This window comes from Pan troglodytes, chromosome 6 (assembly GCF_028858775.2).
Source record: "Pan troglodytes isolate AG18354 chromosome 6, NHGRI_mPanTro3-v2.0_pri, whole genome shotgun sequence".
In the NCBI taxonomy this organism is placed as follows: domain Eukaryota; kingdom Metazoa; phylum Chordata; class Mammalia; order Primates; family Hominidae; genus Pan; species Pan troglodytes.
The window spans coordinates 12694762-12714401 of record NC_072404.2 but is presented as its reverse complement, the minus strand read 5'-3'; the positions used below and the strand labels follow the sequence as shown (position 1 = coordinate 12714401).

At 47.7% G+C, this 19640-nt stretch overlaps 1 protein-coding gene across 40 annotated transcripts in view; it reads right to left on the bottom strand.

The window, feature by feature from the left end:
- Positions 1-109: 109 nt before the first annotated feature.
- The window catches only part of LOC742626 (radial spoke head 10 homolog B), a 44736-nt gene continuing 25205 nt past the window's right edge, over positions 110-19640 (bottom strand). For 28 of the 40 annotated variants that reach the window (XM_054655471.2, XM_054655473.2, XM_063813992.1 and 25 more), the window contains 9 exons: positions 19117-19231; positions 17950-18029; positions 17362-17510; positions 12769-12876; positions 11800-11943; positions 8997-9125; positions 6770-6863; positions 2117-2315; positions 110-510 (listed from right to left, as the gene is read on the bottom strand). In XM_054655471.2, the coding sequence (XP_054511446.2) occupies positions 330-510; positions 2117-2315; positions 6770-6863; positions 8997-9125; positions 11800-11943; positions 12769-12876; positions 17362-17510; positions 17950-18029; positions 19117-19231 (1199 nt within the window). In that variant the 3' untranslated portion in view covers positions 110-329. The remainder of the gene's footprint in view (positions 511-2116; positions 2316-6769; positions 6864-8996; positions 9126-11799; positions 11944-12768; positions 12877-17361; positions 17511-17949; positions 18030-19116; positions 19232-19640) is intronic. The other 12 variants (XM_054655482.2, XM_063813997.1, XM_063813996.1 and 9 more) reach the window with 4 other exon arrangements.

The following is a 19640-nucleotide window of genomic DNA, read 5'->3' as shown; positions in this document are numbered from 1 at the left end:
CCGTGACCCAGGCTGGAATGCAGTGGCTCACTGCAGCCTCAACCTCCTGAGCTCAAGCAATCCTCCCACCTCAGCCTCCCAAGAAGCTAGAACCACATGTACACACCACCACGGTCGGCTGATGTTTTAATTTTGCAGAGATGGGGGTCTCACTATGTTGCCCAGGCTGGTCTCGAACTCCCGTAATCCAGCCACGTAGGAAACCTGAGATGCAGTGGGCCAGGGGGTATGTGAAAACACTGCAACGAGTTCAGTGCTAAGAACTGTAATGCTCAGGAAATCTTACAGCACGTGCCGTCCTCAGCCTGTGTGTGTGTCCTCGTGTCTCTCTACTTTTTCTTCTTCTTGCTGGTGATGGTCTTGCTGGATGGGGACACGGTCACATCCTCCTTGGGAGGGTCCAGTATGAGATGGGAGGATGACACGTCTGCCGGCTCCTTGATCACTGTGATGTCCACCTCATAGTCATGTCTCTTGGCCTCTTCCTCTCTCAAGATAAAGATATTCAGCCTAAAAGCAAACATGAGAAGGTGGTAGCTTTTTTTTATCCCCCTCGAAACTGCAAAACCAGTTTTATGCTATTTATAGTATACAGCCCTTCATACCTGCATTTCAACAGCATGTGTAAACAAAACTAAGTTGCTACACTTTGCCTGAAATAACTGATGCCATGTCGACACAGTCCAAAATAAACTTTTTATCTATCTATGAAAAGAAAATTTTTTCTCGAGACAGAGTTTCGCTCTTGTTGCCCAGGCTGGAGTGCAATGGTGCAATCTCGGCTCACTGTAACTTCCGCCTCCCGAGTTCAAGCGATTCTCCAGCCTCAGCCTCCTGAATACCTGGGATTATAGGCTTCCGCTACCACGCCCGGCTAATATTTTGTATTTTTAGTAGAGATGGGTTTCACCAGGTTGGCCAGGCTGGTCTCAAACTCCTGATCTCAGGTGATCCACCCACCTCGGCCTCCCAAAGTTACATATATATATATATATGTGTGTGTGTGTGTGTGTGTGTGTGTGTGTGTTTGAGATAGGGTCTTACTGTGTTGCCCAGGCTGGAGTGCAGTGGCACAAACAGATCACTGCAGCCTCAACCTCCCAGGCTCAAGCAATCCTCCTGCCTCAGTCTCCAAAGTAGCTGGGACTACAGGCGCCTGCCACCACATCTGGCTAATTTTTGTATTTTTTGTAGAGATGAGGTCTTGCTGTATTACCTAGGCTGGTCTCAAACTCAAGTGATTCTCCTGCCTTGGCCCCCCAAAGTGCTGGGGTTACTGGCATGTGCCATGATGCCCAGCCCATTTGGGGATTTTATGGAAGGTCCAATATGTAGACCTGATTAAGTCACTGGCTATTAGTTATTGAACTCAATCTCCAGCCCCTCTCCCTTCCTGGGAGGTTGGGCTGGAGCTGAAAGTCCCAACCCTCTAATCTCGTGGTTGGTTTCCTGGCAACCAGCTCCAGCGAGAAGCTATCGAGGGCCCCTCCCCTGGCTACCAGTCATCTCAACATAGACAGTCATTACCCCAAAGAGTCCACAGGTTTTGAACTCTTGGGTCAAGAACTAGAAAACAGCTGCATGCAGTAACTCACCCCTGTGACCTCAGCACTTTGGGAGGCCGAGGCTGGCAGATCACTTGAGGTCAGGAGTTCGAGACCAGCCTGGACAACCTGGTGAAACCCTGTCTCTACTAAAAATACAAAAATTAGCCAGGCGTGGTGGTGCATGCTTGTAATCCCAGCTACTCGGGAGGCTGAGGCAAGAGAATCGCTTGAACCCGGGAGGCGGAGGTTGCAGTGAGCTGAGATCATACCACTCCACTCTAGCCTGGGTTACAGTGAGACCCTGTCTAAAAAAAAAAATAAAACTAGAAACTAAGACCAAATATTAGAACAAAGGATGCTCCCATTATCCCATTACTCAGGAAGTTACAAAGGCTTCAGGTGCTCTGCCAGGAACAGAGACCAAATATTCATTCCTTTTTATGTCAACGATGCCCATAGGAAATTACAGCTTGTCCGGAAAGCACTTGGTCCTGATGCGTTCTGGCAGCTGCGGAAGACAGGAAGAGAGAGAGCAGCTGGGGAAGGAGAGGAGGGACCTCATAAGTTACCTTGCTTCCAGTTCGTCATCTTCCATCTTCCGCTGCTGGGCCTGTGCTGTGCTACGTAACCTGTCTGCCCTTATTTTCTCCTTGATAGCTTCTTCACGTTTATACGCGTGAAAGAGCGTGTTCACAAAGAAGACGTACATATTATTGACCCACGTGTTGAACTCTTCCTTTCGATCATCCTTGGGTCTCTCATATTTCTCTGGAATAGAGTTTCATGAAGCTGAACATGAATACAATCCTGCTGTCAATTGGGGGTCTGTGTGCTTTTTCTCGTTCTAGCCTCCCTGGGGTGGGCCCCCTTCTCCTCGGCCAGGAGAGGGGAGAGGAGTAAGGATGCTGCTTCCATGACCACCTGGAACAAGGCAGGGGCTCAGCAGACCCTGGCTGGGATTGTCAGCCTTCCCTTTGAGTTTCCTGCTACCTTGTTTTTTCTTTTTTTTTTTCTTTTTTTTTTTTTTTGGAGACAGAGTCTCACTCTGTCACCCAGGCTGGAGTGCAGTGGTGTGATCTCTGCTCACTGCAACCTCCACCTCCTGGGTTCAAGCGATTCTCATGCCTCAGCCTCCCGAGTAGCTACAGGCGTGCACCATCACACTCGGCTAATTTTTGTATTTTTAGTAGAGATGGGGTTTCACCATGTTGGCCAGGCTGGTCTCGAACTCTTAACCTCACGTGATCCACCCACCTCGGCCTCCCAAAGTGCTGGGATTACAGGCATGAGCCACTGCGCCTGGCCACCTCTTTTTTTTTTCTATCTTAAGAATTTGGGTTTTCTGATATTTTAATTTTCCATGTTTCAAGAATAAAAAAACTCGTTTCTCTTGCTTTTTTTTTCTTTTTTTTTTTTTTTAAAGACAAGCTCTCACTCTATGGCCCAGGCTGGAGTGCAGTGGCATGACCATGGCTCACTGATGCCTGGAGGAACTCCTGGGCTCAAGTGATCCTCCCATCTCAGCCTCCCTAATAGCTGAGAATACAGGCATGCACCACCACACGAGGCTAATTGTTTTAAGTATTACTGTGAGACAAGGTCATGCTCTGTCATCCAGGCTGGAGTGCAGTGGTACCATCATGGCTCACTGCAGCCTCCAACTCCTAGGCTCAAATGATCCTCCCACCTCAGCCTCCCAAGTAGCTGGGACCACAGGCGGGTGCCACCACACCCAGCTAATTATTATAGAGACAAGATTTCGCTATGTGGCCCATGGTCTCAAACTCCTGAGCTCTAGTAATCCTCCCATCTCGGCCTCCCAAAGTGCTGGGATTACAGGCATGAGCCTCTGCACCCGGCCTAGGTCTTGGGGACAAAATATTCGAAACCTTTTATTTATTCAGAGTTTGAAACCCCTTTAGAGACAAAGATAGCTGTGTACCCAAGTGAATCCTCTCTCCTAGAGAACTAGACAACTGGTTACTCTCACAAATGTAATTTCCTAGTAGTTATAGTTATCCCTCTCTATCTTTCTTGTCCAGGCTAAAGAATCTCTAAATCTTAAACTACCACAATTTTTTTCCATATTTTCAAGCAATTCTGGTTATCTATTCACTTGGAAGATTTTAAAATTCAGAGAATCAAATTATACGCAATCCAGGACTCTAAGGTCGGAACAAGACTGAATGTGAAGGAAGATTCCTTTTTGTTGGTTGGAGACAGGGTCTCGCTCTGGCACCCAGGCTGGAGTGCAGTGGTGCAATCACAGCTCACTGCAGCCTCGAGCTCCTGGGCTTAAGCAGTCATCCTGCCTCAGCCTCCCAAGCTGCTGGGACTACAGGAGTGTGCCACCATACCCGGTGAATTTTGATATTTTTTTTGTAGAGACGGGCTCGCTATGTTGCCGAGACTGGTCTCAGACTCCTGGGCACAAGTGATCCTTCTGCCTTGGCCTTCCACAGTTCTGGGGTTACAGCTGTGAGCCACTGCACCTGGCTGCAAGATTGTCTTATGTTCATTCATGAACTCTCAACTAGACACCCACAAGCTGGAGGACAGTAAGTCACGGCTGCCACATGCAATAATCAGACGAAATGGTACTGGAAGGGATGCCACGTGGGTCAAGGGGGTCCTTGACAAGAGACAGGGCAGGAGCCACAGGACTGGTGACTAGCACACGGGACTTAAAGGAACAACCAGAGAAATCCAGGACAAAATCCAGTTGGAGCTGGGACTAGAGATCACGTCCCTGCTCATCAGATCAGCAGGAAAACACATTAGCTGGGGTTCCATTTTCAGTTCTATTTCTGTTACAGGAACTGTGCGTCTTGATTACGGCACCGCAGGAATGCCCTGTCTCTGCTGGGATGCTGAGCTCTGTGGGAGAAAATGACACAACCCACAGATTTGCACCAGAGGGAAAAGAAACCTAGGATGACGAGGGGTCACAGAGGCCGAATCTCTGTGAAGAGTATTTCAAGAAGCTGACGCTTTTCCTGACTGTGGAGAGATCGGTTCAAGTGACAGCAGGATTCCTGGCGGTGGCAACACGGAGTCACTGCTGATGAAAAGGGGCCTTCAGTGGCCTGGGGAGGGCAGTGCCACGTGGAGCAAAAGCTAAGGGACACACAGGAGAGGTCCTGGAGAAGGTGAGCACGTACACAGCCCCCCAAGAAGCCTAGCAGCAAAGGTGAGCATGTACACAGCCCCCCAAGATACCTAGCAGCAAAGGTGAGCATGTACACAGCCCCCCAAGATGCCTAGCAGCAAAGGTGAGCATGTACACAGCCCCCCAAGATGCCTAGCAGCAAAGGAGCAGGGAAAGAAAGTGGGATCTAGAGGGGAAAGTGGGAGAAGAGATTTTCCTTTTTTCCTTTTTTTTTTTTTTTTCATATGGAGTCTCACTGTCACCCAGGCTGGAATGCAATGGCATGGTCTCAGCTCACTGCAACCTCTGCCTCCTGGGTTCAAGCGGTTCTCCCACCTCAGCCTCCCAAGTAGCTGGGACTACAGGCGTGTGCCACCACACCTGGCTAATTTTTGTATTTTTAGTAGAGACAGGGTTTCACTATATTGGTCGCGCTGGTCTCAAACTCCTGACCTTGTGATCTGCCTGCCTCGGCTTCGCAAAGTGCTGGGATTACAAGTGTGAGCCACCATGCCCGGCCAGGAGAAGAGATTTTCCTAACTGGGCATATGCAGCACATGTGTGCCGATGGGAATGATCCATTGGAGGAGGAGTAACGGGAAACGACAGGCACTGTAGAGGGGGATACACAGGGGAGGCCTTTGAGAGGACAAGGGCCCAGGATGGAGCCTGTAAAAGTCCACCATTGAGTGGGTGGCCGGCCATAGAGAGACGCCGTCAGAAAAGGGGGAGGGCCAGGCGCGGTGGCTCACACCTGTAATCCCAGTGCTTTGGGACGCCAAGGCGGGAAGATCACTTGGGCCCAGGAGTTCAAGACCAGCCTGGGCAACATAGCAAGACCCCATCTCTTTAACAAACAAAAAAAGACCAGGCGCGTTTGGGCTCATACCTGTAACCTCAGCACTTTGGGAGTCAAGGCGTTCAGATCCAGGAGTTCTTGGATCCAGGAGTTCAAGACCAGCCTGGGCAACAGAGCAAGAACCCACCTCTTTAAAAAAAAAAAAAAAAAAAAGCCCAGGGGCGGGTGGGCTCACACCTGTAATCTCAGTACTTCAGGAGGCTGAGGCAGGCAGATCACCTGAGGTCAGGAGTTTGAGACCACCCTGGCCAACATCATGAAACCCCGTCTACTAAAAATACAAGGTGCAGTGATGGGTGCCTGTAATCCCAGCTACTAGGGAGGCTGAGGCAGGAGAATCACTTGAACCCAGGAGGTAGAGGTTGCAGTGAGCTATGATGGCACCACTGCACTCCAGCCTGGGCAAGAAAGTAAAACCCTGTCTCAAAAAAAGAAAAAGAAAAGAAAAAGGGGGAAACACCAGGGCTTGTTTAATCATGGAAACAAGGCCACGTGCAACTGGCAAGGCCAGCAGAGTAACAGCAGAAAATTCCCATGACATTGATCATCATTGGATGACCCTGAGAAAACGAGAGGCGTGAGGTTGAAAGTTCACACAGACACAGCTGAGGAATCAGACCAGAGGGAGGAAGTGCAGTCAGCAGACAGAGAGGCCTCAAGAGCGATCTTCCCAGGATAAAGGAAAACATAATAAAACAGGAGGATGAGGAAGTGAATAAGGGTTGTATGTTGTTTTTAATTTGAGCACCTTTAAAAATCCTAGAGAATGAGACCCTTGAGAGAGAAAAGTTGCCTGTAAGAAAACAATATAGTCAACAGCATCAGACTCTGAGATGGGCGTGCAGGGCCCAGGGGAGGCCCAGCTGTCCCATACTGGCATCTGCCCTAACAGACTGAGTCAGCACAGCAAGGTCACGCCTTGAACTTGAACTCCAAACCAGGGAGGAGAAACAGAAGCAGCTGTACCAGCCTCATTATTTAAAAAGATGGTTGTGCTGGATGTGGTGACGCCTACTTGTAATCCCAGTTACTCGGGAGGCCGAGGTGGGAGGATCACTTGAGCCCAGGAGTTCAAGACCAGCCTGGACAACATAGCGAGACTCTGCCTCTAAGAAACTAAAAATTAAAAAAAGATGGTTGTAAAACAGTATAGACATTATATAATTCATAAGCAACAGTTTGTAAATATTAAGGTTCTACAATTAAAATACTCACCGCTCTCAGATGAGAAAAAGGTGATCCCTTTTCCAGTCGATTTAAAATTCATTTTGGAGACTCTTTCATCACTTACAGACTTCTTGATCTTGGGCTTTTGCATTTAAAAAAAATCATAAAGCAAAATATTACGTTTACATCATTATGGGGTTAAAACCGCTTTTTTATACTTTAATTAATTAGAATATTATTAATGAGGCTGTTCTCCTTGAGCTAATTTGACTTTAATTTGACTTTTTTTTTTTTTTTTTGAGACAGAGTCTCGCTCTGTTGCCCAGGCTGGAGTGCAGTGGCGCGATCTCGGCTCACTGCAGCCTCCACCTCTCGGGTTCCAGCAATTCTCCTGCCTCAGCTTCCCTGGGTAGCTGGACTACAGGCATGCGCCACTACACCAGGCTAATTTTTGTATTTTTAGTAGAGACGGGGTTTCACCATATTGGCCAGGCTGGTCTCGAACTCCTGACCTCAGGTGACCTGCCTGCCTCGGCCTCCCAAAGTGCTGCGATTACAGGTGTGAGCCACCACACCCAGCCAATTTGACTATTTTAACCTGAATAAAATATTAATATTTATATTATTGATGAAATGAATAACAGAATTATGGCATTTACTGAAAGTCTCTCAAAAAAAACCCCAAAAACTTGAAAATGTCACCTGGGTCTGTTGGTACAGTATTTATTGTATAAAATTAACGATACCGGCTAGGCGTGGTGGCTCATGCCTGTAATCCCAGCACTTTGGGAGGCCAAGACAGGTGGATCACGAGGTCAGGAGATCGAGACCATCCTGGCTAACATGGGTGAAACCCCATCTCTACTAACAACACATTAGCCGGGCGTGGTGGTGGGTGCCTGTAGTCCTAGCTACTCAGGAGGCTGAGGCAGGAGAATGGCGTGAACCCGGGAGGCAGAGCTTGCAATGAGCCGAGATCCAAGATCGCACCACTGCCCTCCAGCCTGGGCGACAGAGCGAGACTCTGTCTCAAAAAAAAAAACAAAATTTAACCATACTTAGACTCATATATTAATGGCTTTAATTATTATTACATTTTTTGAGACGGAATCTCACTCTGTTGCCCAGGCTGGAGTGCAGTGGTGTGATCTTGGATCCCGGCTCACTGCCACCTCTGCCTCCCAGGTTCAAGCAATTCTCCTGCCTCAGCCTCCTGAATAGCTGGGATTACAAGCACCTGCCACCAGGCCTGGCTAATTTTTATATTTTTTTTAGCAGAGATGGGGTTTCACCATGTTGGCCAGGCTGGTCTCGAACTCCTGACCTCAAGTGACCCACCCACCTCGGTCTCCCAAGGTGCTGGGATGACAGGCGTGAGCCACCGCGCCCGACCTAACGGCTTTAATCACCACGTGTATGCCCTAACCCCCATATTTCTACCTCCAGCTGGAGTTTGCCCTTGAACTCCAGTCTTGCCTCCAGCCATGCTACTTGGGCATCAGTTCAGGCACCTTAACTTCTCCAAAATCAACCACTTAATTTTGCTCCCAAAACTCAGCCCCCTGCCTACATCTTCCACATCATCATAAATGGCAACTCCATTCTGCCAATGCTCAGCCAAAAAATCTTGGACTCATCTTTGCCTTCTCTTTCCCTGTCAACCCCTGCACCCTTCAAAACACCTCAGACCTCAGCCCACCTTAGTCCCAGTCACCATCACCTCCCAGCGGGATGGTTCCAAGAGCTTCCTCACTGGTTTGTCAACAGTGAAGCCACAGAGCCTCCTGACACCTCTGCTCAGATGGTGTCCCATCCCATCCCACTCACCCAGAATAAACGCCAGGACCCCACCCCGGCCACATGCCCTTCCTGTCACTTAGACCTCGTAAGTGGGAAGAAGCATAGCTTGCGGTAACCGGTGCTAATTCTGGAGTTAAAGTGCCTGGGCACAAACCCCCAGCTCCATGCCTTACTGGTTATGCAGCTGTGGCCAAGCTATTTAACCTTCCTGGGCCTGGGTTCCCTCCTAGAGAGAATCACAGTACCTGAAGGTCATGGGGATGCGGAGCTGGTCCCTGGGGACAGCTCGGCGCCTGGTAAACACCCATAAACACTATTACTGCTGTTCACTTGCTGCCGTGTCCCCTCCTCACTGGAAAGTAAAGCCCATGAGGGCGTGGGTTTCTGTTCACTGCTAGGGCCCCAACGCATGGAAAAGAGCTCTTCGCAGAGCAGGCACTCGGTAGCGGGTGTCTCTACACGGTTAGAGACAAACCTCTGATTTCCTTATTTTGTTAACATCACGCGAGAGTTCTAACTTGCTGGAAGATGACCTGGCACTGTCAGAGTGAGCAGCATCCGATTCGTGGCTCATGACCGCGCTGAGACTCTTGTTCGGGGCATCCTAAGCAAGAACAAACACACGCATCAGAGGGCTTCTGGTTTCCATAGAGATCCATACAGGCATACATACACGCACACATGCAATATTTTAATGGGCTGTAACTGATTTACAATGAACTACACATAAACTGTACCCTTTGATGTGTTTTCACACATCTATACCTGTGAAACCATCGCCTCAGTCAAGACAGTGAACCGAATCAGGCACAGTGGCTCCCGCCTGTAATCTCAGCACTTTGGGAGGCCAAGGTGGGCGGATCACCTGAGCCCAGGGGTTTGAGACCAGCCTGGGCAAGAGAGCAAGACCCTGTCTCTAAAAAAAATAAACAACAGGGCAGGCGGCTTCGCTCATGCCTGTAATCCCAGAAGTTTCAGAGAATGAGGCGGGCGGATCACTTGAGGCCGGGAGTGCAAGACCAGGCTGGCCAACACGGTGAAACCCTGTCTTTACTAAAAATACAAAAATTGGCCAGGTGTGGCGGTGCGCACCTGTAATCCCAGCTGCTCGGGAGGCCAAGGCAGGAGAGTCACCCTGAACCTGGGAGGCAGAGGCTGCAGTGAGCCAAGATTGTGCCACTGCACTCGAGCCTGGGCAACAGAGCAAGATTTTGTCAAAAAAAAGAAACACACACACACACACACAGTGAACTTTTAAGTACCCAGCCTGATGCCCCTCATGGATGCGAAGGCTTCTCTACGCTGGCGACTGGAAATGCAAACTACTCCCAGCCCCTCATGGATGCGAAGGCTTCTCTACGCTGGCGACTGGAAATGCAAACTACTCCCAGCCCTGCGTGAGTCCTTGAGGTCCCTCCCCTTCTTCCTGGCTGCTCTTCCCTTAGGTTCCAGCTGTTCCCTCACATGCGTGCACACTCAGCTGACGGCTCAAGGGGAGCCTTCTGCACATCTCTGGAGCTTGCTGTCCCTCTTCATAGCACGCTTACCTCTGTGGAACAGAATTCTACCTTTGCCTCCGCAAATTACTAGAGTGTGTGAAACCACCGTGAGCTGAGCAAGAAGGACCGGCTTTGATAAGTTTGAAGCTGAGCCTCTCTCTGATCTCTAAATCACATTCCCAAATCGTTGGTCAAAAGGGAGCAGTGATTCCCTTGGAGCATGACATGAACGTTCAGTTTCCAGTGTCTTTTTAGTAGAGACGGGGTTTTACCATGGTGGGCCAGGCTGGTCTCGAATTCCTGACCTCAAGTGATCCGCCCACCTTGGCCTCCCAAAGTGCTGAGATTACAGGCGTGAGCCGCCGTGCCTGGCCTGGGTGTCCATGCTTGTGAGCAAGCCCTGGGGACCTGGTTAGCATCCCACACACACTCAGGAACTATTCGACACATCTGCTCCTGAGCAGGCTTTCCACTCTTAGAAACACTGGATCCGTATAACGAAACATCTCCTAGTAAAACACCTCTGATTTTCTAAAGTGTGGTCTAGCGGCCCACCCAGCATGTCGGTATGCACTCTCCCCTTCATCAGCAACTCTCTGCTGTGGCTAGGAGTCCACTTCCTGGATCATGGCCAGGAAACACATTTTCCCTAACTTAAAAAAATCTATATACACTTCCAAAATGTGAAAAAGACATCTTGGCCGGGCATGGTGGCTCACACGTGTAATCGCAGCACTTTGGGAGGCTGAGGCAGGAGGATCACTTGAGCTCAGAAGTTTGAGACCAGCCTGGACAACATGGCAAAACCCCATCTCTACAAAAAAATACAAAAAGGCCAGGCACAGTGGCTCAGGCCTGTAATCCCAGCACTTTGGGAGGCCGAGGCAGGCAGATCAACTGAGGTCAGGAGTTCGAGACCAGCCTGGTCAACATGGTGAAACCCCATCTCTACTAAAAATATAAAAAATTAGCTAGGTATGGTGGCACATGCCTGTAATCCCAGCTACTCGGGAGGCTGAGGCATGAATCACTTGAATCCAGGAGGTGGAGGTTGCAGTGAGCCGAGATCGTGCCACTGCACTCCAGCCTGGGCAACACAGTGAAGCTCTGTCTCAAAAAAAAAAAAAAAAAAAAAAATTAGCTGGGTGTGGTGGCACATGCCTGTAGTCCTAGCTACTCAGGAGACTAAGGTGGGAGGAGCGTGTGAGCTCAGGAGCTCAAGGCTACAGTGAGCCATGATTGCACCACTGCACTCAAGCCTGGATAACAGTGAATCCCTGTCCCAAAACACATAAAATTTTAAAAGGAAAAAGGAAAGACTTCTTAAATTACTTTCTAGAAGGGTTAGTAAAGCCAAGATAGTTTTGATGATGGTTTAACCATTCCAGAATAAAGCCATTCCTTGCTTTGCAATTCTTTTTGTTTGGTTGGTTTTTTTGTTTTGTTTTGAGAAGTCTTGCTCTGACGCCCAGGATGGAGTGCATTGGCACAATCTCAGCTCACTGCAACCTCCACCTCCTGGGTTCACACCATTCTCCTGCCTCAGCCTCCCCAGTAGCTGGGACTACAGGTGCCTGCCACCACGCCCGGCTAATTTTTTTGTAGTTTTAATAGAGACGGGGTTTCACCATGTTAGCCAGGATGGTCTCGATCTTCTGACCTCGTGATCCGCCCGCCTCGGCTTCCCAAAGTGCTGGGATTACAAGCGTGAGCCACCGTGCCCAGCCCTCCTTACTCTATAATTCTAAGATTACCTAATTCTAAGATATTACGTGTTACCTGATTTAGTATTGTATAAATAGTTTCATGTTTATTTCCAGACACATCATCAGCTGGAACATTTGTATAGGATTTAGTCATTTGGTCAGTAACACAGATGAATGCAAAGCTTAAGAGAGCTTCAAAGAATTCCAGGAAAACCAGCTGAAATAAAATAAAACACAGAGAGTTTCCATCATTCTGACACACCTGGAGACAGAGCATTGATTGACTGGTGTTCATTATTTCCTGACATCTGAATATGCATGTTTGCGCGCACACACACACAGACATGCAGACACATGCACAAAGACACACACACATGCACACACACGCACACAGACACACACACACATATATTAGGTACTTGTGTTCAGACTGCTTTCAATCAAATCTTGGTTCTTAGGCTGGTCACAGTGGCTCACATCTGCAATCTCAGCACTTCAGGAGGCTGAGGCAGGAGGATCATTTGAGCCCAGGAGTTTGAGACCAGCCTGGGCAACACAGTGAGACCCGTTCTGTACAAAAAATTGTTTTTAAAAAATCAGCTGAAGGCCAGGCGCGGTGGCTCATGCCTGTAATCCCAGCACTTTGGGAGGCCGAGGCAGGTGGATCACGAGGTCAGGAGATCAAGACCATCCTGGCTAACACGGTGAAACTCCGTCTCTACTAAAAAAAATACAAAAAAAAAAAAAAAATTAGCCGGGCATGGTGGCGGGCGCCTGTAGTCCCAGCTACTCGGGAGGCTGAGGCAGGAGAATGGCGTGAACCCGGGAGGCAGAGCTTGCAGTGAGCAGAGATCGTGTCACTGCACACTCCAGCCTGGGCAACAGACTGAGACTCCGTCTCCAAAAAAAAAAAAAAAAGAAGCATCAGTGAAAAGGCTAATGAAAAAAAGAAAAAAAAATCTTGGTTCTTTGTCCTTGGTATCCATGGCAAAACCAACAGCCTGAATTGGATCTGTACCATTTGTGATGGCTCTTTACAAACCTCAGGTTCAAAGTTGCTGTCAATTCCATCATATATGAACGGATTATCCTCTGCTATGACCTCCATAAATGTAGCTGCTGTTAATTCTTTATTTATCATTTTAAAGTCCTGTAAAAAAGAAAAACCATAACTGCCTATAATTGTAAACAGCTATATGTTTTAATGTCAATTTATATCAATACAATAACTAAGAAAGTGTACCAGAAATTAATATCTTTTTTCTTTTTTTCTGAGAGACGGAGTCTCACTCTGTCACCCAGGCTGCTAGGCAGTGGCGCAATCTCAGCTCACTGCAACCTCCACCTCCTGGGTTCAAGTGATTCTCCTGCCTCAGCCTCCCAAGTAGCTGGGACTACAGGAACACACCACCACGTCCAGCTAATTTTTGTATTTTTAGTAGAGATGGGGTTTCACTATATGTTGGCCAGGCTGGTCTCAAACTCCTGACCTCAAGTGAGCCGCCTGCCTCGGCCTCCCAAAGTGCTGGGATTACAGTCGTGAGACATTGCGCCCAGCCGTAAATTAATATCTTAAAGACTGATAATTCTGAAAAGCATTCTGGATTAACATGGGCATTTGCGGCCAGACATGGTGGCTCACACCTGTAATCCCAGAACCTTGTGAGGCCGAGGTGGGAGGATCACTTGAGCCCAGGTGTTGGGGATCAGCCTGGGCAACATAGCAAGACCCTGTCTTTACACAAAATTAAAAATGTAGGCTGAGCATGGTGGTGCATGCCTGCAGTCCCAGCTACTCAGGAGGCTGAGGTGGGAGGATCACTTAAGTCCAGGAGTTTGAGGCTACTGTGAGCTGTGATCGTAACACTGCACTCCAGCCTAGGTAACAAAGCAAGAACCTGTCTCAAACACACACACACACACACACACACGTATTTACCTCTCTATCCCTTCTCTAGTGCCTCCAAAATAACAGCAGAGTATTTTTTGCCATCAGAACAGGACATAGAACGTGGGAGAACAGAACACGGTCCAGGTGTGAAATATTAACACGATGCTGTAGGCCGAAAAGCACGTCGGGAAACAACGTGCTGCACAACAAAACCGATTTGACCGCAGAATAATTGACATGAAGAAGAGTTAAGCTCCTGACCACAAAGCACTGGTTGAAGTCACGGTTTCCAAGAACCTATCAATAATGTTACGTGGGGCCGGGCGCGGTGGCTCACACCTGTAATCCCAGCACTTTGGGAGGCCGAGGCAGGCGGCTCACGAGGTCAAGAGATCCAGACCATCCTGGCCAACATGGAGAAACCCTAACTCTACTAAAAATACAAAAAAATTAGCTGGGCATGGTGGCGTGTGCCTGTAGTCCCAGCTACTCGGGAGGCTGAGGCAAGGGAATCACTTGAGCCCAGGAGGCAGAGGTTGCAGTGAGCTGAGATCGTGCCACCGCACTCCAGCCTGGGTGACACAGCAAGACTCTGTCTCAAAATAATAATAATAACAATGTCAAGTGAGGACTTACTGTACTCAAATGTTCAGGTTTCAATGTTTTTTTTTTTAAATTCACTCATACCGACCAGCCTGGGCAACATGGTGAAACCCTGGCCAACATGGAGAAACCCCGTCTCTACTAAAAATACAAAAATTAGCCTGGCATGGTGGCACGCACCTATAATCCCAGCTACTTGGGAGGCTGAGGCAGGAGAATCGCTTGAACCAGGAGGCAGAGGTTGCAGTGAGCTGAGATCACGCCACTGCAGTCCAGTCTGGGAGACAGAGCAAGACTCCGTCTCAAACAAAAACAAAAACAAAAACAAACTCATACCAAGAACCAGGAAGATCTCAAACTGAATGAAAAAAAGAGAATCCACAGATGCCATCTCCAAGATGACAAAGATGTTACAATTGACTGACAGAGACTGTGAGACAGTCATCACAAAAATGCTTCAATGAGGCTGGGTGTGGTGGCTCATGCCTCTGATCCTAGCACTGTGGGAGGCCGAGATGGTTGGATCACCTGAGCTCAGGAGTTTGAGACCAGCCTGGGCAACAGGGTGAAACCGTCTCTACTAGCCGAGCGTGGTGACATGCACCTGTAATCCCAGCTACTCGGGGAGCTGAGGCAGAAGAATCACTTGAACGCGGGAGGCAGAGGTTGCAGTGAGCCAAGATCATGTCGCCGCACTCCAGCCTAGGCGACAGAGCAAGACTGTTAAAATAATAATAATAATAATTAGTAATAGTAGTAGTAGTAGTAGTAGTAGTAGTAGTAGTAGTAGTAGTATTCAATGGGCAATTGCAAACATGCTTGAAACAAATGAAACCATGAAAAGGGCCAGGTGCAGTGGCTCACGCCTGTAATCCCAGCACTTCAGGAGGCCAAGGCACGAGGACTGCTTGAGCCCAGGAGTTCAAGATCAGCCTGGGCAACATGGCAATAACCCGTCTCTACAAAAAATAGAAAAATTAGCTGGGTATGTTGGCACACACATGTAGTCCCAGCTATTCAGGAGGCTGAGGTGGGAGGATTGCTTGAACCCGGGAGGTTGAGGCTGCAGGAGGCCAAGATTGCACCACTGTACTCCAGCCTGGGTGACAGAGTGAGACCCTTGCTCAAAAAAACAAAACTATTTTCCTATAGTTAGACACTAGGTTATTATCCATTTTTCATATGTATACAACATTATGAAATTTGTAAAAACACTGTATCATTAGTATTTGATTCTGTTTAATCATTTGTATTCCCACAAGTACAAATTAAAAGTACCATGGAACAGGCCAGGCACAGTGGCTCATGCCTGTAATCCCAGCACTTTGGGAGTCTGACACGGGCGGATCACGAGGTCAAGAGATTGAGATCATCCTTGCTAACATAGTGAAACCCTGTCTCTACTAAAAATACAAAAATTAACTTGGCATGGTCATGCACGCCTTTAGTCCCAGCTACTCGGGAGGCTGAGGCAGGAGAATTGCTTGAACCCGGGAGGCGGAGGTTGCAGTGAGCCGAGACCGCGCTACTGCACTCCACCCTGGCAAAAGAGCGAGACTTTGTCTAAAAAAAAAAAGTATCATGGAACAAAAACAACCAATAGTTAGTATGAGAACATTGTATAAATGTTGTCACTATTTTCCCAAGTAATAACTTTTAAAAATTCCTTTTTCGATAAACTGTAATTGTTTTAAATGATATTCATCCTCCCCACTTCCTTAGTGTTTTTTTTTGAGACAGAGTTCTGCTCTTGTTGCCTAGACTGGAGTGCAGTGGCACAATTTCAGCTCATTGCAACCTCGGCCTCCCAGGTTCAAGCAATTCTCCTGCCTCAGCCTCCGAAGTGGCTGGGATTACAGGCTCCCGCCACCATGCCTGGCTAATTTTTTTGTATTTTCAGTCGAAAGGAGGTTTCACAGCATTGGCCAGGCTGGTCTCAAACTCCTGACCTCAGGTAATCCACCCCTCCGCCTTCCAAAGTCCTTCCTTTTTAAAAAGATTTCAGTTGACTTTATTGCTATTCTAGGATCAGGCAACACTTCAGTCCATCAAAAAGACTAAGGTGTTCCTCCATTTTCCTTTTTTGTTTTTTGGGGGATTTTTTTGGGACAGGGCCTCACTCTGTCAACCAGCCTGGAATGCAGTGGCACGATCACAGCTTACTACAGCCTCCCGAGTAGCTGGGACTACAGGCGTGCACTACCACGCCCGGCTATGATGTTTTTATTTTTTGTAGAGAGGGGGATCTCACTATGTTGCCCAGGCTGGTCTTGAATTCCTAAGCTCAAGTGATCCTCCTGCCTCGGCCTCCCAAAGTGCTGGAATTACAGGGGTGCCCCGCTGTACTCGGCCCTATCTTCCTTTAAATGGCTGGATCTGCATGAATAAAGATATTGTAGGCCAGTCAGGCACAGTGTCTCACGCCTGTAATTCCGGCACTTAGGGAGGCTGAGGCGGATGGATCACCTGGGGTCGGGAGGTCAAGACCAGCCTGGGCAACATGGTGAACACCTGTCTCTACTAAAAATACAAAAATTAGCCAGGTGTGGTGGCGGGCACCTGTAATCCCAGCTACTTAGGAGGCTGAGGCAGGAGAATTGCTTGAACCCAGGAGGTGGAGGTTGCAGTGAGCCAAGATCACTTCATTGCACTCCAGCCTGAGTGACAAGAGCAAAACTCCGTCTCAAAAAAATAAAATTAAAAAAAATATATATTTATTATATATGTATTTATTTATATATATATATATTTTTAAGACAATGGCCCATGGCATATATAAATATATATGTCCATGCTGGTCTTGAACTCCTTGACCTCAGGTGATCCGCCCGCCTCGGCCTCTCAAAGTGCTGGGATTGCAATATATATATATACGCATGCCATGGGCCATTGTTATAGGCCATGGACCATTGTCTTGCCCTAATCTGTTAGCATATTGGGCAGGTGACGGCTGTTTCTGTTCCTTCCACGACCACAGACCACTGTTCTGCCAAGAGACTCAGTAAACATTTAATGGTCCTGAAAATCCAGCCCAGATCTTCACCTGATTATCTGCATATCACAGCTGGAATATCCTGCCTTTCTTTAATTAAGATCAAAGTGCCTGTAAATAGAAAGCCAATATCGAACTTAGGTGGTTACTTTCAGCATCCAGAGGAAGTGTCTCATCTTCATCGTAGGCTCGTGGGGAGGCGCTGCGCTGCGTCTGCAGTAGGCGAGATAAATCTCCCAGCACTTATTCATGTAACTCATAGAGTAGAGCGTCCGCTGTTGCTCACAGAATAAATTGCCTAAAAATACAACGTTCAAAAAATGATTACAGATTTATGTTTTGAGAAAAAAATAGCAGTAAATATAATCCTATTGCTTTTGTTTTTTTCTGAGACAGAGTCTTGATGTCACCCAGGCTAGAGTGCAGTGGCACGATCTCGGCTCACTGCAACCTCCGCCCCCCAGGCTCAAGCGATTCTCCTGCCTCAGCCTCCCGAGTAGCTAGGATTACAGGCATGCACCACCATACCTGGCTAATTTTTTTGTATTTCTAGTAGAGATGGGGTTTTGCCATGTTGGCCAGGCTGGTCTTGAACTCCTTGACCTCAGGTGATCCTCCTGCCTTGGCCTCCCAAAGTGCTGGGATTGCAGGAGTGAGCCACTGCGCCCAGCCCAGATTTATATTTTGAGAAAAAAAAAATGGGGCAGTAAATAGAATCCTATTGGTTTTGTATTTACCTTTTATCTGGCAGGCATTTGGACGAATGTTCTCGGTCATCAGTTTTGTAAAACACAAGAAGAGGGATGGGCTTCTCTTTCTGTGATAATGATCAAAAGATACCATAGTTACTTCTCCTCCAAAAGAGGGAACTTAATTCCCTTCTCCTTGAGCATGGGCTAGACTTAATAATTTGCTTCTAATGTATAGAGTATAGAAAGGGAAGGCTAAAGTCAGTGGCTCAAACCTATAATCCCAGCATTTTGGGAAGCCAAGGTGGGCGGATCACTCGAGGTCAGGAGTTTAAGACCAGCCTGGCCAACATGGTGAAACCCCATCTCTACTAAAAATACAAAAAATTAGCTGGGCTTGGTGGCAGACACCGGTAATCCCAGCTACTTGGGAGGCTGAGGCAGGAGAATCACTGGAACCTGGGAGGTGGAGGTTGCAGTGAGCCGAGATCGCGCCACTGCACTCCAGCCTGGGTGACAGAGCGAGATTCCATCTCAAAAAAATAAATATATAAATAAAAGTTTTTTCAAAAAAAGATATAAAACCACTTTTGCTGTAAGAAAGACAAGAAATTCTGACATAAGAAAGATGACTTGGTTGTGACTATTTGTTTCTGCATTAGAAACCCCGAGAGATATTTGCAGTATTGAACTCACTCAGATATGAAGGGCTTTCAAAGTTTTGATCCAGTATGTCATGGCTTTGTGATTAATATTTGTGGAAAGGTTGTGTTCTGAGTCCTTCATTTCAAGAGTATGTTAAAAAAAGACTGCTGAGGCTGGGCATGGTGGCTCACGCCTGTAATCCCAGAACTTTGAGAGGCTGAGGCAGGTGGGATCATCTGAGGTCAGGAGTTTGAAACCAGCCTGGCCAACATGGTGAAACCCCATCTCTACTAAAAATACAAAAAAAAAATAAATAAATAAAATTAGCCAGGCATGGTGGCACACGCCTGTCATCTCAGCTACCCAGGAGCCTGAGGCAGAATTGCTTGAACCTGGGAGGCAGAGGTTGCAGTGAGCCAAGATTGTGCCACTGCACTCCAGCCTGGGCAACAGAGCAAGACTCCATCTCCAAAAAAATAAAAATGACTGCTGAAGAAAAGAGGGCACTATGACAATAATACAGCTTAGCTGTGCCCCATCCCCCAACAAGGGTCCAGAAATGGTACTTACTGGAATTCTTCATGATAAATGTGGTACGCCAAATGCAGGAGGTAATTCAAAAATGTTCTCAAAAGTATTGTTGTAAATGGAGAATGGATTTCTTCAACTGGTATGTCATTATTGGCTAAAATAAGAAAATTGGAGAGGATGCCTGACATTTGCTAGAACCTTCCGTCTTATTTGCTCCTGGTATACAATTCGAAGAACTGAATATATGCGCTTATTTCAAAATGCTCTTAACATGTGTATAAGCTTCCAATCAAAAATTTAAAACTCCGTGAAAGCCAGGCACAGTGGCTCACGCCTGTAATCCCAGCACTTTGGGAGGCTGCAGCAGCAAATTGCCTGAGGTCAGGAGTTTGAGACCAGCCTGGGCAACATGGCAAAACCCTGTCTCTACCAAAAATACAAAAAATTAGCCAGGTGTGGTGGTGGGCGCCTGTAATCTCAGCTACTTGGGAGACTGAGGCAGGAGAATCGCTGGAACCTGGGAGGTGGAGGCTGCAGTGAGCCGAGATTGAGCCACTGCACTC